This window comes from Siphateles boraxobius, unplaced genomic scaffold (genome assembly GCF_051911475.1).
Source record: "Siphateles boraxobius isolate OS27281-9 unplaced genomic scaffold, OSU_SipBor_1 1, whole genome shotgun sequence".
In the NCBI taxonomy this organism is placed as follows: Eukaryota; Metazoa; Chordata; class Actinopteri; order Cypriniformes; family Leuciscidae; genus Siphateles; species Siphateles boraxobius.
The window spans coordinates 8,916,382-8,931,732 of record NW_027508699.1 but is presented as its reverse complement, the minus strand read 5'-3'; the positions used below and the strand labels follow the sequence as shown (position 1 = coordinate 8,931,732).

At 40.8% G+C, this 15,351-nt stretch overlaps 1 protein-coding gene across 2 annotated transcripts in view; it reads right to left on the bottom strand.

Annotated features, from left to right (window-relative positions):
• LOC143706786 (matrix metalloproteinase-16-like) overlaps positions 1-7,556 on the bottom strand; it is a 59,430-nt gene extending 51,874 nt beyond the window's left edge. For both annotated transcript variants that reach the window (XM_077199125.1, XM_077199201.1), the window contains exon 1: positions 7,150-7,556. In XM_077199125.1, coding sequence (XP_077055240.1) covers positions 7,150-7,269 — 120 coding nt within the window. In that variant the 5' untranslated portion in view covers positions 7,270-7,556. The remainder of the gene's footprint in view (positions 1-7,149) is intronic.
• Positions 7,557-15,351: the final 7,795 nt, after the last annotated feature.

Below are 15,351 nucleotides of genomic sequence, written 5' to 3'. Positions count from 1 at the left end.
TATTACTTACCTTAAAATAAAGTGTTACCACTTATAGTTACTGACAGGTTTTTCTACTGTATTATTTTCACATTCATTCCTCTTTAAACATTTGACTTTATTCTGCATGCTTTGCATGAACACGAACTGCTCAGGACTTCATCTGTTTCTGCTTAAGGGAGCATGTCTTTCTTCTCCTTCCATTGCAGAATTTTCTCACTTGTCTTTCTCTGTAGCTCATTCTCACTTTCTTTCTCTCTCTCCTATTTCCATCTTGCAGCAAAAGACAATCAATGAAGTCAATTACAGGTTTCGGTGTGTGAAATGCAGTTGCATCCAAAAAGGTGCTACTGTTTCCAGGCAAACCATTTTTTGTGCAAATTAGCTGCTATATTGTACAGAGTGCAACACCTTTAGTTTCCTAGGGGTTAGTGCTAAAGCTAACCAATGGCAGAGAGGTAAAACCTCAAATGCTGCTTACATAGTCTGCCCACTAACCAGATGCCAGGAATACACCACTCTCTCTTGCTTTTGTCTATCTCTCCCTCCTTCCTCTTTTCTTTCGGCAACTTCCTGCTGAGCCAAACAACCCCCTTTATCTGCTATCTATGCATTTAATCAGCAAGCACATGAGTAAGTGTATGGTGCACATCATGAGGATAGGTTTCAGGCCCACGCGATACTGTGAAATCTGGTTTATTTCCACTCTCTTCTCACAACACTCAAACAGATTTTTGGTGATTGTCCATACAAAGCTCACAGCAATGACGCTAGGTTGTTGTGGACGGTTGCCAAGATGTTGCTATTTAGTTGTGTCTGAAAGCCTATTTGTTCAGCGCTGAGGTTTCCTAAGTGCGTTCAAACGCTCCATCACGTGAACTGCGCCTGACTAATTAGTGTAGTCATGATACATGATGTAGTCATGCGTGCTGTAATATGCGACATGTTTCCTGTGTGAAATAATTAGCCCTCTGTATGTCGATGTAGACCTTATTTGTGTTAGTTATTTAGCAATATGCTTCCGCATTCGGGTGGAGTGTATTTTCTGTTTATTTGCTTCTACCTGCATCGAGTGTTATAGTGATATAGTGTCATTCTGCATAGCCACTTAAAGGTGCAACTCTACAGATATTAAAAGGCATATAGTGACATATTCTGTTGCACTGGATTAATGTCAGTTATTATTTTCTGTACTGTACTGTTGTGAATGATGACAATGAGCATAGTATAGTATTCCTTCTTTATTTGTTTATTAATTAGTTATTATCATTGCATTATTTCTTTTCTTTCTCTCTGTTTAGACCACATACACTCAATTATACAAACTTGTATATTGGCATCCTGATCTTGGAAATAAAGATGATAAAGGATTCTCTGGCCGGAATCTCTCTGTAGTGTTCCCATCCTAAAAAGAACCACTAGTCCATACTTTACAAGTTGCTAAGTGGTTTTTAAAGGGTACATTTTATGCTAGTCTTGACTTTGTTTTCAGGGTCTACTAGAATAGGTTTTCATGCTTGATTTGTAAAAAAAACATGTTATTTTTCACATATTTTAACGCTCTTTGGTGCATTTCCAACTATATAACTTGCTGCTGCTTTACTACGATTAGATGCATGGTTGGAGAAACTAATCAACTAGTCACAACTGTTTCCCGAAAATGTAGTAACATGGTTGCACCACACCGGTTCAACAATATAGGACTGTTGTTAACGATGTCACGTGCTGGGGTCGTTAGACAAAAAAAACAAAACAGCGTTAGCCATCTATGGTTGTAAGTTCCGTCGTTATCAGTGGTTCAACGACTCGGTGTTTCCCGAAAACATCGTTCTAACGAACATTCGCAAACAGCATCGCAAAGTTGTGTGGTTGGAATGACAGCTCTTGACCTGTGGTTAGAAGCAGAGTTTACTGTTTGCATGACATGGACTTAATAAATCCTTATCTTGAGCCAAATAAGCAAGCTGACATTCATTACAATCTGTATCTTTTATTTAGAATACATACAAATGTCATTTATGTCTTTAAGTTTGTCAAGAGATTTAAAGTAACGTTTTTGAAGACTGCGCATGTGCGAACGTGCTCTAGTAAGTAAGAATGAGCCTAATTGAATCTGGAAATAAAGCAAAATAACTGAGGAAAATGAGAAATAGTCCTCAGATGCCATGCCCGTAATTTATAGCAAAACACCTAGCATTAATTTGATCTCAAACAGATTAATTAAAAGTAGTAAACCTATTAGCCTACTCCACCATGTGCGTGACATCATTAACCAACGTGGTTGAACGACCAATATGCAACAATAAGGTTTCGGGAAACAGTTGTGACTGGCTACTTAATTTCTTCAACGATGCATCATATGGTAGTAAAGGATACCGGTAAAGCGGGAAAACGCACTCCAGAATAACTTTTGATAATAAATCTATTCGAGATCTCCAGGTGCTGCTGTAACGAACATATCACCCAATGTCTACTTCACTGTTTTTTGTTCCATGTCATTTTCCTTTATTTGATTTTTGATTAATCTCTGGTTCCCTCATACGTTACACTCCAGAGTTCCCTTGCACATTTTACAAAAATGGATTGTTAAGACGCTAAAATATAGATTGAAATGTATATTTCAATTGTATTCATTTTATTAATGTCTATTTTAAGGGATAGTTCACCCATAAGTGAAATTTAGCCCATGTTATACTCACCCTCAAGTCATCCTACCGTCTAAAAAAAGATGGTTCTTTACACGTAGAGTAACAGTTCTATTTAGTACCGTATCGTCCTGAAGAACCCTTGATATGCTGAAATGGTTCTTTGTGTTAGAGTGTAGGGTTCTTTATTCCCACTTTTTTGTTTTCCAAATCTGTAACTGTCAAAGCCTCCTCCTTACTGATTTTCTGGAGCTCAGCTATACAACTTCACTTCATACACAGACTGTCAATATACTCTCTCAACAGGTAAATGATGTCTTTATTAAAATGTCTATAAATTATAACTTTAAATATTGTAACAATAATTTCCTAACAATCATGTATTTTTCTCTATTTAGTTTAACAGAACATGTAAGTGTGAGAAGCTCTGTTCAGTTAAGGATACTCATCTTCTGTTCTCCACAAAGTAAGTAACAGAGATATGGAATTTATCCATATTATTTGATTAGTTTAATTATGCCCAAACATACATCTTTATAAAGACCTTCTGAAGTGAAGCGATGCGTTCGTGTAAGAAAAATATCCATGATGTAGGAGTAGTGTAAGCTTTTGACAGCCTTCAAACAAACAGGGCTGGGCAACAAACTCAAGCTCCTCCGACATTTCTCTTTAAAAATTCTTGTTTTAGACTTCTAATTTGTGACTGGTATTTTTTATTTCATTTTGCTGTATCCTCTGTACTTCTGCGTTCATCAATGCGTCATGTGTTAGGTCAAGTGTTACTCTTTTGCGGTAAATCGATGCGTACAGCCGTCTGCCATCATTTAACAAGACACTATGCTTCTGTCCAAAGCTCGAGAGCTGTAGTTCCAACAACATACTGTATGTTTGCGATGCTGTTTGCGAATGTTCGTTGGAACATGCAAGCCCATCTCTGCACCATTGTGTCCTCGCATCATCCCTTACCCCAACCCTGACTATTGGGCCCCATCCACCTTCAATGCATGTGCTTGCCTGAGAAAACATACTATTTAAAGTTTTGGCAAATTGGTGTTAAATTTGTTTCATATAAATTCAAACATTTAAACGCATATTATTTACGGGACAGCGACTATTTTCAGATTGGCCCTAATAACTTCCAACCCAATCTGAATTTGTACAGCTTGATTTGTACAAAAACATATGATTTTTAGAAAAACATAAGCATGAAGATCCACCCCTGAACCAAACTATCATTGGGGTGTAGATTTTCACGAATTCACCACGAATTCACCACCAATTCTTCAAAATGTACAGTTACGAATTGTCATGAGAGAGTGTTGATACTTTACTGTAATGCTTTTTTTAACGGGACAAGTCAATATTCATATTAATCAGCATTATGCTACAAGTGCGGTTGCTTGAGCTTCTAATGATCCTGGAATATCCCTTTAAGGGTATTTTACACGTCACTGTTTTCAACTAAAAACGTAAAACTTGTTATGGGTTTTGGCAACTCATTTACACGACGACGGAGTTTTGAGGGCCTGAAAATGCACACTTTTGAAAACGGGTTTCAAAGTGCAAATTTTTGGAAACAATACCGTTATCGTCTGAGAAAATTGAGAATTTGTGCAACCGGTGACGTTGTGCGCATGTGTATTACCTGTTCAGTCTATAGGCGCGTAGTTTCTTTACAAAGTGACATCGCCATCTACTGGCCTGGCATGAATAATACAGCGTTATTAGTCATTTTCACAGATCCGCGTGAACAGGGATCGTTTTGACAATGTTGTCGCCTGTACGCGAAAAGAGAAAAAACGTCTCTGTTTTTAATACATTGTTGTCGTGTAAACATACCTCCATATGTCTATGGATTTTTTTAATCCTTTTTCATAAATCATATGATCACAGGTTTTATGACCCCGTCATGACATAACAGATTCAAATGCATTTTAAACTTCATTAAAAATGAATTACTTATCATCTACAAAACCCACACGCCTTATCTGAACTAGTATGACTGTTTACAGTATCTCAGTGATCCATAGCATGTAGCAACAACCCCTGACTCTCTATTAATCACATATAGACCCAGAGCTACATGAAATGTCATTACCAACTTAGCACTAAGCTAAGCACATTTGCACCTGTATGCGAAAATCGTGAGTAATTAAAGCCCTGGGGACCCAATCTTGATTTCTCTGCTGAATCCTTGAACCTTGTGCTCTCTAGTCTATTCCTAGTTCGGGGATCAGAAGTCCCCCCTCCGAGCAGTCATTACTCATCTCTCTCTCTCTCTCTCTCTCTCTCTCTCTCTCTCACTCTCTCTCTCTCTCTCTCTCTCTCTCTCTCTCACACACACACACACACACACACACACACACACACACACACACACACACACACACACACACACACACACACACACACACACATACACACACACACACACACACACACTCTCTCTCTCTCTCTCTTCCCCAAAGACCACTGACCTGTGAACTCAACTCACAACTGCTGCCAACCACTGCAGCCCTGCCAGCAAAAAAAACCCACACAGGAGCTACAGTACATGGGTGGCAGAGAGCTGAGAAGAACAAGGGGTTATAGTTACTGAGAGAGTGAAGACCATTCATTTGGTATTCTGATGGTTCTGTCACAATGGTATTGTTGTAATTTGTGAAGGACAGTATCATCAATAAAGCCTATTCCGAAACAGCATCAATATTATCATGACAATAGCATGTCCACCACGAGCTGATCCACTGGCACAGCGCCCTCTACATCTCTACATGCCTCCCAGCCAAACAGAACCAGGCGGGTGACAAATTCTCTCAATGTCAACCAGCGCTGCCTGCAGCACTAAACATCACATTTGCACCCATTTCGCCCCAGAGGACTTTGGGGGATATTTACTAAGCAACTTACATAATCTTTATGTACTTCACATTATCACAAGAGTCTATAGTTGAGTAGCACTGAGTGAATCAAGGTCTTGCTTTCTCCATCACCCTAATGATTGTCACATGGCCCGTTAGAGGCGTGTCATTTTCATCTCTGAGGGAATGGATTTGGACCGGAGGAAGGAGCAGTAGCTCTGATTGTTCCTGATCTCTCTCTCTCTCTCTCTCTCTCTCTCTCTCTCTCTCTCTCTCTCTCTCTCTCTCTCTCTCTTTCTCTCTCTCTCTCTCTCTCCTCTCTCTCTCTTTCTCTCTCTCTCTCTCTCTCTCTCTCTCGCCTATGAGTGTGCAGTGTTAGGAGCTGTTAGGAGTTTGTGCATTAAATTGCATAACAGTGTACGACTGAGTATGAAGCATGAGATATACTTCATACTATCGATCAGTACACAGAATAGAATATGATATATTTGAATATAATAGAATATAATAAAATTCCTGTTTAATTAGTGCACAATTGCAGAATTGGTTAAATCAGTATTTAACAGAACAGAATTCATGTCTACTTATGGCTAAGCATGGTATTATAGAATTGTATCATTGTATTGTAGTCTAGTTTAGTCAAATATGCTTAATTCTATTCAGCATTTCAATGTATGGCAAAGATAGGAATTTTACTTATTCCATTATATCTATTTTGTTCAGTACACCGAATCGAATAGACTAGAAGGGAATACAACAGCATTTCAGTTATCTTTGTATTACATAATACAATAGAAAATAATAGAATTCTGTTTAGTACACTGAATCACAGAATAGGATAAGACTAGACTTGAATGGGATAGAATAGGATTTCAATTTACTTTTTAATACAGAATAAAATAACATGTTTCCTTGTTACTGTGTATCAAAGAAAATAACCATTATATTCCAATTCTTGTTTAGTCGAATCTACTTTGTTTAATTCTGTAATTTGGTAAACTAAAAAGACAGGAATGAGAGTCTACACTTTGCTATTCCATAATTCAGTATACAAAATAGATAGGGATTATTTTTTATTCTGTTCATTTCTAATACAGTGTAAACAGGAATTATATGCTCTATTCTGTAATACAAAGAAAAACCAAAATGCTATTCTATTCAATTCTACTCTATAGTCCATTATATTCCAATGGAATTTATTCTGTAATTTGGTGTACAGAATAGAACAGAATATTCATTTTTACTTTGCATACAAAATTACTGAATACAACAGCATAGACTTGCATAGAATATAACAGGATAGAATTGCATTCTTGTCAACTCAGTACACAGAATAATTGAATAGGGTAAACCAGAGTAGACTGGAATAGAACAGAACAGCACAGCATTTCTGTTTACTATACTAGGTATCACAGAATAGAATTGCATTCCTGTTTACTGAGCACAGATAAGACTAGACTAGAATAGAACAGCTGTATATATATATAGCCTTCAATATCACATAATCAGGCGGCACATGGTGCAGATCCACCAAGTGATTCAACGTGATTCTGTGCTGTCCTGGTCTATTTATGACCTGGCTGCAATACCATGATTTTATAGGTCTTAGTAAAAGCTTATTGTCAACACACAAGCAGAAGATGCTGATGTTGGGCCAGTCTTACCTCAACGCTAAAATGATACTCTTCGGCCGCGGAACAGCACATCCACACACCGTGATGGAGCCAAAACAGCACCGCATACACACAGTCCAGCCGTCGCTTTTTAAGCAACGTAACGTTCATATTTGTAAATTTGCTTTATATCCCTTTATCAATGACTGTTTATGCCTCTATCCTCGTATGTCACTTAAGCAAGTGGCATTTTGGACCGAAGATGAAACGATCGGAGCGCGGAGAAGCATTGGCGTCCGCACATTTTGTCATTTGGCTGGCAATCCTTATTTCATCATGCATATCTGATGCACTATTTCGAGACATTTCTTCTCCTTTAAATCGTTACTTTGGCGAACAGGCAGCTTGCTTTTCTTTATTGAGTAGCATCCAGAGCGTAAGCACTGCGCATGCGCTCTGACTCACTGGGGAGTGATGCTTGTTGACTATAGGCACCATTCATTCTGCCTTCATTCTTCTTTCTCGCCTGTCAATCACTGATCAATGAAGGTGTAAAAATGGGTTTTAGGTAGGCGGGACTCTGAAACGGCGGACACTGACGGTGACTTCTGGCAACACACACCGTCAGTATTTCCAATCGTCAAGTAGCCTATCCTTCTGTTTAATAAGATAATAATAACAACATTAGATCTCTGATTACAGAGGAGTGGGCAGAACAGCCAATAATTATTTGTATCTCCATATTTATTATTTTCTATGTTTGAGTGCAATGTACCTCGTGCTTCCATTTGATTTCATGTGTTCCTCCTTGGTTCGATGTAGTTTGAATGATAACAATGTGTATATAAAATAAGTTAGTATTCCAAAAATGCTGTGGACATTTGGAGACATTAAATAACCTAATTATTTAATTTGTATCAAATAGAAAAATGTGAGATTTGAAAGGTAGACCTAGGCCTATATCTGTTTAGCATTGGACATTTCATGTCCACCACAAGATGGGGGTGATTCACTATATAAAAAAATTTAAAGACTTAGTCTTGTGTGTACGCGTGCGTGCCACAAAGATGGCATTATCAAAATTTAAAAAATGCAGAAAGTTTCCTGTGATGGGTTTAGGGTTACAGTATAGAGCCCAATAGGTTTGTACAAAAAGCTTTACGTCTATAGAAAGTCCCCATGAAACCCCAACATGATTGTAATTTTAGTATTAAATTCAAAGTTATGTCATCGATGTTAAGGCCAAGGTTATTTACCACACTCTGAAGGAGCAGACACCAGAGGACACCAAGAGGCAGACAACCAAAGTGAATTTAAAAGGTACATTTTTATTTAGTAATAGGATCAAAGCAGGGGCAGGGACGTTCGTGGCTGTAGCTTTGGTGAGATACGGGGAGGGGAGTGCTGGTAGGTAGGCTACGTTTCCGTTCTTCAGGTAAGTATATTCCTCTCTGGGTGAGCTCGTGGGACAGAGTGACTTTTCCTCTCAGGGTGAGCTCGTGGGACAGAGTGGCTTTTCTCGTCGTCAGACTCGTTGAATAAGCTCGTGGGACAGACAGTGGCTTTTCTCGTCGTCTTACTCGTTGAATAAGCTTGTGGGACGGACTGTGGCTTTTCTCGCCGTCAGACTCGTTGAATCAGCTCGTGGGACAGACAGTGGCTTTTCTCGTCGTCAGACTCGTTGAACAAGCTCGTGGGACAGACAGTCGCTTTCCTTGCCCTCAGACTCGTTGAATCAGCTCGTCGAACAGACAGTGGCTTTTCTCGCCGTCAGACTTGTTGAATCAGCTCGTGGGACAGAGTGGCTTTTCTCGCCGTTAGACTCGTTGAATCAGCTCGTGGGACAGACAGTGGCTTTTCTCGCCGTCAGACTCGTTGAATCAGCTCGTGGGACAGACAGTGGCTTTCCTTGCCCTCAGACTCGTTGAATAAGCTCGTGGAACAGACAGTGGCTTTTCTCGCCGTCAGACTCGTTGAATCAGCTCGTGGGACAGACAGTGGCTTTCCTCGCCGTCAGACTCGTTGAATCAGCTCGTGGGACAGACAGTGGCTTTCCTTGCCCTCAGACTCGTTGAATAAGCTTGTGGAACAGACAGTGGCTTTTCTCACCGTTAGACTTGTTGAATAAGCTCGTGGAACAGACAGTGGCTTTTCTCGCTGTTAGACTTGTTGAATCAGCTTGTGGAACAGACAGTGGCTTTTCTCGCCGTCAGACTCGTTGAATCAGCTCGTGGGACAGACAGTGGCTTTTCTCGCCGTTAGACTCGTTGAATCAGCTCGTGGGACAGACAGTTTCGAGGCTCGGATCCGTTGACGTGCTCGGATCCGAGCCACCACTCAACTCTTCCCAGTAGCTTCTTTGCTTCATGCAAGGAACAGACAATTTGACAGTGAGACGGACAGTATTAGGGGAGGAAGAGACGGGGTACTTTACCAGCCTTCGCTCTCGTTCCGTGTGTGATAGAACGGCGTCGTTGGGAGAATTAGTGAGGCTGGACTTTCTTTGCCGTGGGATACAGTGCTCGTGATCTGTGGCAATCAAGGTGCGTTGAGCTTTTCTCCTCCGCACCATGCACACAATCTCAGGGACCTGGACACAGCTGAGCAGACAGATCAGTTTGAAAGAATCTTCAAAGTTATGGGTCACTTTCATCCATCAGAGACTCAGAGAAAACAGTTGTTAGATCTCACCACACGTGTGCATTAATCACTCTTATAAATCTCCACACGTGTTTGTTTCACTCTTTCAGACACTGCAAACTCACTCTATCTTCACAGCGATCAATCAACTCGTTTCTCTTCATAAGGCGGATGATCCAAGGAATAGTGGTCTCAGAAGATGAACATGGATTCAGCGATCTTCCCAGCCGTTACCATTATTGTTCTTTGCTCTGTCAACAGGATAACACACACTGCCCACAAACACAGGTTAGTCGTACACTGGTGATCGTAAATCTTTGCATGTTATTTTCTCCAGAATGTAAATCATAAAAGGGTGCACTTAACTTTCCCTCGGTGAATCACATGAATCCTACAGCGGGTTTCCACTCTCTTCTGCCAGTCACTCTCCTTCCTTGGTATAATTTTCTCACTTACTTCGTTGCGTTGCTGTTCGTGGTTTCTAAAAGACTCACTTAATGAGCATGCCTCGGGGGACCCAACATGGAACAACGATCAGGCCTTAAACCTCAGCTTTCCGCACTTGGCGCCGCTCACTGTCACTGCTGCAATCTACTTGAGCACTCGTGCGACGCTCTCCTACTGCCGGAACATTTGTTCTTCCCCCTTACTGTGCTTCTACTCCCTCTCTTTATACTCCGAAGCGCTAATCATTGGCTTCAGCTGGCCCTCATTATAGTCGGCAGTCATATGATGTGTAAACCATGGGTGCTTCTCATTTCTTATTTGTGCATCCTCGTTTCCTTTCCTCGTTTCCTTTCCTCGCGCCTCAGCTCCTCCCCCTGTAGGATGCGAGGGAAGGACGCAAGGAAAGTAAAAGGAGGACGGAGGAATCGAATGAAAGCTTTTTTTATACATTGGAATACTTGATAACTCAAGTGTCACTTCATAGCGTCATCAGCAGCGCTCAAAGGATCTGTCCTTATGTTGTTGAAGTTTGTTTATTTAAGAAATTCATAATAAATAATAATAAAGCAAGATACCCTGTTGAAATATGTGAGATGTGTGGTTTATATAAACTGCAAAGGTAAAGTATAAATTAAAACAATTGTGACCGATGTGAAGGGGGAGGAGAATTGATACGTGCGTCACGTTTAGTCGATAAAACACTTCCGCATAGGATACACCTGTGTATCCTCGCTCATGACTTCTCTGAAAGCCTCCTCACTCCTCGATCCTCGCCTCCTCGCGGAGCAATTAGAGAATTGAGATGTCCTTCAAGATGGCTGAGCTCGATGGGTTTCCGGGTCATAGGATGGAGGACGGAGGAGCGAGGAGACGAGGAGGGATATGGAGAAGCACCCAATGTTGTCTATGGTGTAAACCCAGAGCCGGCCCGGTGTTACACCGGCATTTCTTCCCCTTGGAAACGAGTCAACAAATGTTTTTTGGTTCCTTGTTTGTTCACCTGGTGACACAAAGTTAATACACAATGCATCTAGTGCCATATATAAAGCAGACGGACCTTTCAAAAAATTAAAAACAGCTAACACTTTATGTGGTCACCATTGAGTCATTTATTTGAACATAAATAAATACATATAGATAAGTAGGATACTTTGATAAATATATACTTAAAACAAACTGTTTTCTGTGGGGAACAGTTTCAGTTTGCATTTAGGAGTAGGGCCTATAGTAAAGTCTTTAAAAAAAGCATTAAAGGCCCCCTAAAATCAAAATGTAATTATTTTAGCTTTTAGTATGAATATGTTATCCTTAAGGTTATGAATAAGCTGGTGTGTTCCAAAACAATGACAAAATTTGCATTTAGGAGATATAAGCATTCAAAACTTACAGTCTCTCCGAAGTGAAAGACATGGTGCGTGCATTCACTTCCGTATTTATTTATTTATTATTTTATTTATTTGCTCGCACGCCAATGTGCATTGGCTCGTTTTATCAATAGCTACTCGAAGATGACAGGCTCCTTAAGAGTGATCCCAATCAGTTGACACGTCGACTACATTGAAAGTGAGCGACTGAAAGAGAACTTACACTCTCTCACTTCAGCTAAAATGGATCACAGATTTTTATGACATCACCGCGGACTTCTGCTTCTCACCACATCTTCTGTCCAATCAAATGTGCTCTAGAATCCGACATATCATCAGCGCTCTGATTCGCTTCCACTGTGCTGTCAAGTACGACTTGCAGTCTGTGAGGTAAACTAAACGCTATTGGTTATTTGAAAAGGGGAGGAGCCATTCAATATGTCCCCCCTTAGCTTCCTGTTTCAGTGGAAATTACGTCAACGCATCAAACAAACCTGCGCGTTCCAAGGCACTTCATTGGGCCTTTAACATTCTGTAAGAAACAGTAGTTGCGATTTTAATAATAAAGCAAGATGGCCTGTTGAAATATGTGTGATATATGGTTTATTTAAAAGGCAAAAGTAAAGCATAAATTAAAAGTGTGACTGATGTGAAGGGGTGTATATATATTATACGTGCGTCAGGTTTCTCAACAAGAATCTTCCGCAAATAGGATAAACCTGTGTATCCTCGTGTGACTCCTCTGGAAGCTTCCTCACTCCTCGTCCCTCCTCACCTCCTCACTGTGCAATTAGAGGATTAAGATGTCCTTCAAGATTGCTTTCTTTGATCGGTTTTCAGGCTAGAGGACGGAGGAGCGAGGAAAAGAGGAAGCATCAATATGAGTATTGAGAAGCGCCCTCAGTCTTCTTAGGCTGGATCCCAAATGGCACACCGGCCTTGTGGACCTCCTTCAAGTTCACACTTGGTGACGTCAGGAAGGGCAGACCTAAGGGGCGCAGGCCTCGAGTCCACGAGGGTACACAAGAGTGTATTGTGGGACAGGCTTGATTACATCATGCCACTGAAAGTCAAACAGCCACGAAACTCCTACCCTCATTTATCTGATTGGATGTCCGCTATGATTCCTGGGTAGGTTACTCATGTGGAGGGTGCGAAAGTGCGGGCTTCGCTGAAGTTCGCATCGAGGGCAGAAAGGCGGCACTCGTGAGCACACTTCTGAGCGCTGAAATGCCGAATGGGACACCCTATGGACCCGTACACTTGGTGAGCATGCGCAATTTAAGGCCATGAGACCGCGAGTCCACATGAAGTGTGCCATTTGAGATCCAGCCTTAAACGCGCGCTTAGAACTGCACATTCCTGTTCTGGCCTGAAAAATAAGCATATTTAATGGTATTTGATTGTAAATATGTTGTTTAACCGCGAGTTTGGCAAGCAGTTTTTGAGATTTCAGGATTTCCCCCATTTAAGTAGACTTGGGGTCCACAACGCGCATACAATTTGTCCTGTAGATGGTCTGCTCTTTAACCTTGCGCACGAGCAGATCCGTTTCCTCGCTAGAGCGTTCAGTTTTTTTGCTTGCAAATTCCACCATGTAAATAGCGAAACACACCCATTACTCATTAAGAGAATAGGGACAACCCTTTAGACTATGCGCTGGGCGTGCCGACCATTTTTCCCGTCGTTAAACTAGCAAAAGTGATTCGGACACGCCCCTAAGTGCACTCGTGCCGTGCGCTTTAGACCATGCACTTATGGCGCTTTTCCACTGCATGGTACGGCTCAGTACGGCTCGGCTCGGCTCGGCGCGGCACGGTTCGGCTCGCTTCGCTTTTCCACTGCGTGGTACGACTCGGCGCGGCACGGCGAGGCACGGCGCGGCACGGCGCGGCTCGGATAGCTTTAACTCGGTTGCTTTTCCACTGCAGTTAGTACCGCTTCAAAGTGGGTGGGATTATGACTGATCATATAGTTTATGCACTCCTCGACAACCAACGAGAGGAACGTCTGCACTTCTCGTCCACTGACCACGATTCAGCCATTTCTTTTTTGGAAGTTTTTTTTCTTTAAGCAAGTAGTTTTAAAACAGGTGCTACAGCGGTGGCTGTTACTGGCTATTTAAATCTAGCGGTTTTGATGTCTCGCCAAATACAATGACGCTGGTAGTGACGATTCTGTCTGTCTGAACAATCAGTCATCTCCAGTGTTTTCACGTCACATTTTAGTATCGGTACGGTACGCTTGGAACCTCAACAGAGGTGGTACCATTTAAAGCGAGCCGAAGCGAGCCGTACCGTACCGTACCATGCAGTGGAAAAGCGCCACAAGTGAGCCATACCGTACCATGCAGTGGAAAGTGCCATTAGATCCTTAAAATAGGGCCCTTGGTCTTGAATGCCTGAAACAGACTTCCTTGAAAAGGACTTTGCTATTGCTGTGATGTCATGTGATTGACAGGTTGTCCCACCCTCTTGCCATTAAACACATCATCAAAGGAGAGAAGAGATGAGCTGCAAGAGAGAGGGTAAGTTATTTTGATTAAAGATTATGAGGGCTCATGAATTAACAAAAAATAATGTACACAGATAAATCATTTACAATAACTACTCCAATATTCCATAAAAAATAATAATTTTCTATTTTGATTTCATGGTGATGTCAAGCCATAATTAGAAATGTTTCGTATTTAACAGTCTCACAGCAAGACAAATTATGCCTACAGCAGCAGAGCACAGACCAATCACGGCAGGTCTGTGTTTGAAAGCTCAGTCATGGGAAAATGAATTCATCTGCTTCACACATTAAAGAGTGAAGATAATGAGGCATCTGCAGTGGCCCCTGCTTTCCTGAGTATTAATAGCGCTCAATTAAAAATAACCTCAAGGTTTTAATTTTCACACAGAGGTTGTGCTGGGGAGGAGCCGGTGATGCATCCTGCAATTTAGTTTGATCAGCTGATCCAAAAAACAAAGCAATTATGTATGATACTTCTTGCTGCTGGACTGAAATGTGCTGTGAACTGAATGACAATAATTCGAAAAGTCCTGACTCAAAATAAATATACAGTGGTTATTGTGTGTGTACCTGTTAGGGATAATCAGAGTTTGTTATATTGGATGGGTTATTGTTTCAGTTTTGTGCCTCAGTTTTCTCATGTTTCTCTGTGTTTCAGTTAGTCTCGTTACAAATGGTTTGATTAAGTGGTCACAGGTTTCTTTTTAAGGCTGTCTGTTTGAATTTCTTCTTTCAGTCAAACACAATCGGGGTTATAGGGTACAACGGCACACCCTATGAAAAGTGTGCTTTTCACATACTCCCATAGTGTATGATTGCGGAAAAAAATATAAATGCTTGTATTGAGCATTGATAGAGTAACAGATTTTGACTTGAACTTAACTTGCGTACGGACAGTATTTCAGTAGCTCCAAAGAAAAGGCGTCTAAAAAAACAATCTTGCAACTTAGCATCTGTTATCTGTATGTAGAGTACAGTCTTTATAAAAAGGATATTAAACTGAAAAACCGAAGGTTCAAAACAACATTTTTTATGGCATAATGTTGATTAGCCTAAAAAAATTTCTAAGACTAAATGGTCTCCTAGGCAAAAAAAAAAGGTTCAAACGTACCATTTAGGAAGTAAAATATGCACTTTAGGTAATAATACAGTCGTGCTCATAAGTTTACATACCCCTTGCAGAATCTGCAAAATGTTCACTATTTTAACAAAATAAGAGGGATAATACAAAATGCATATTATGTTTTATTAAGTATTTCCTGATTGAGATATTTTACATAAAATA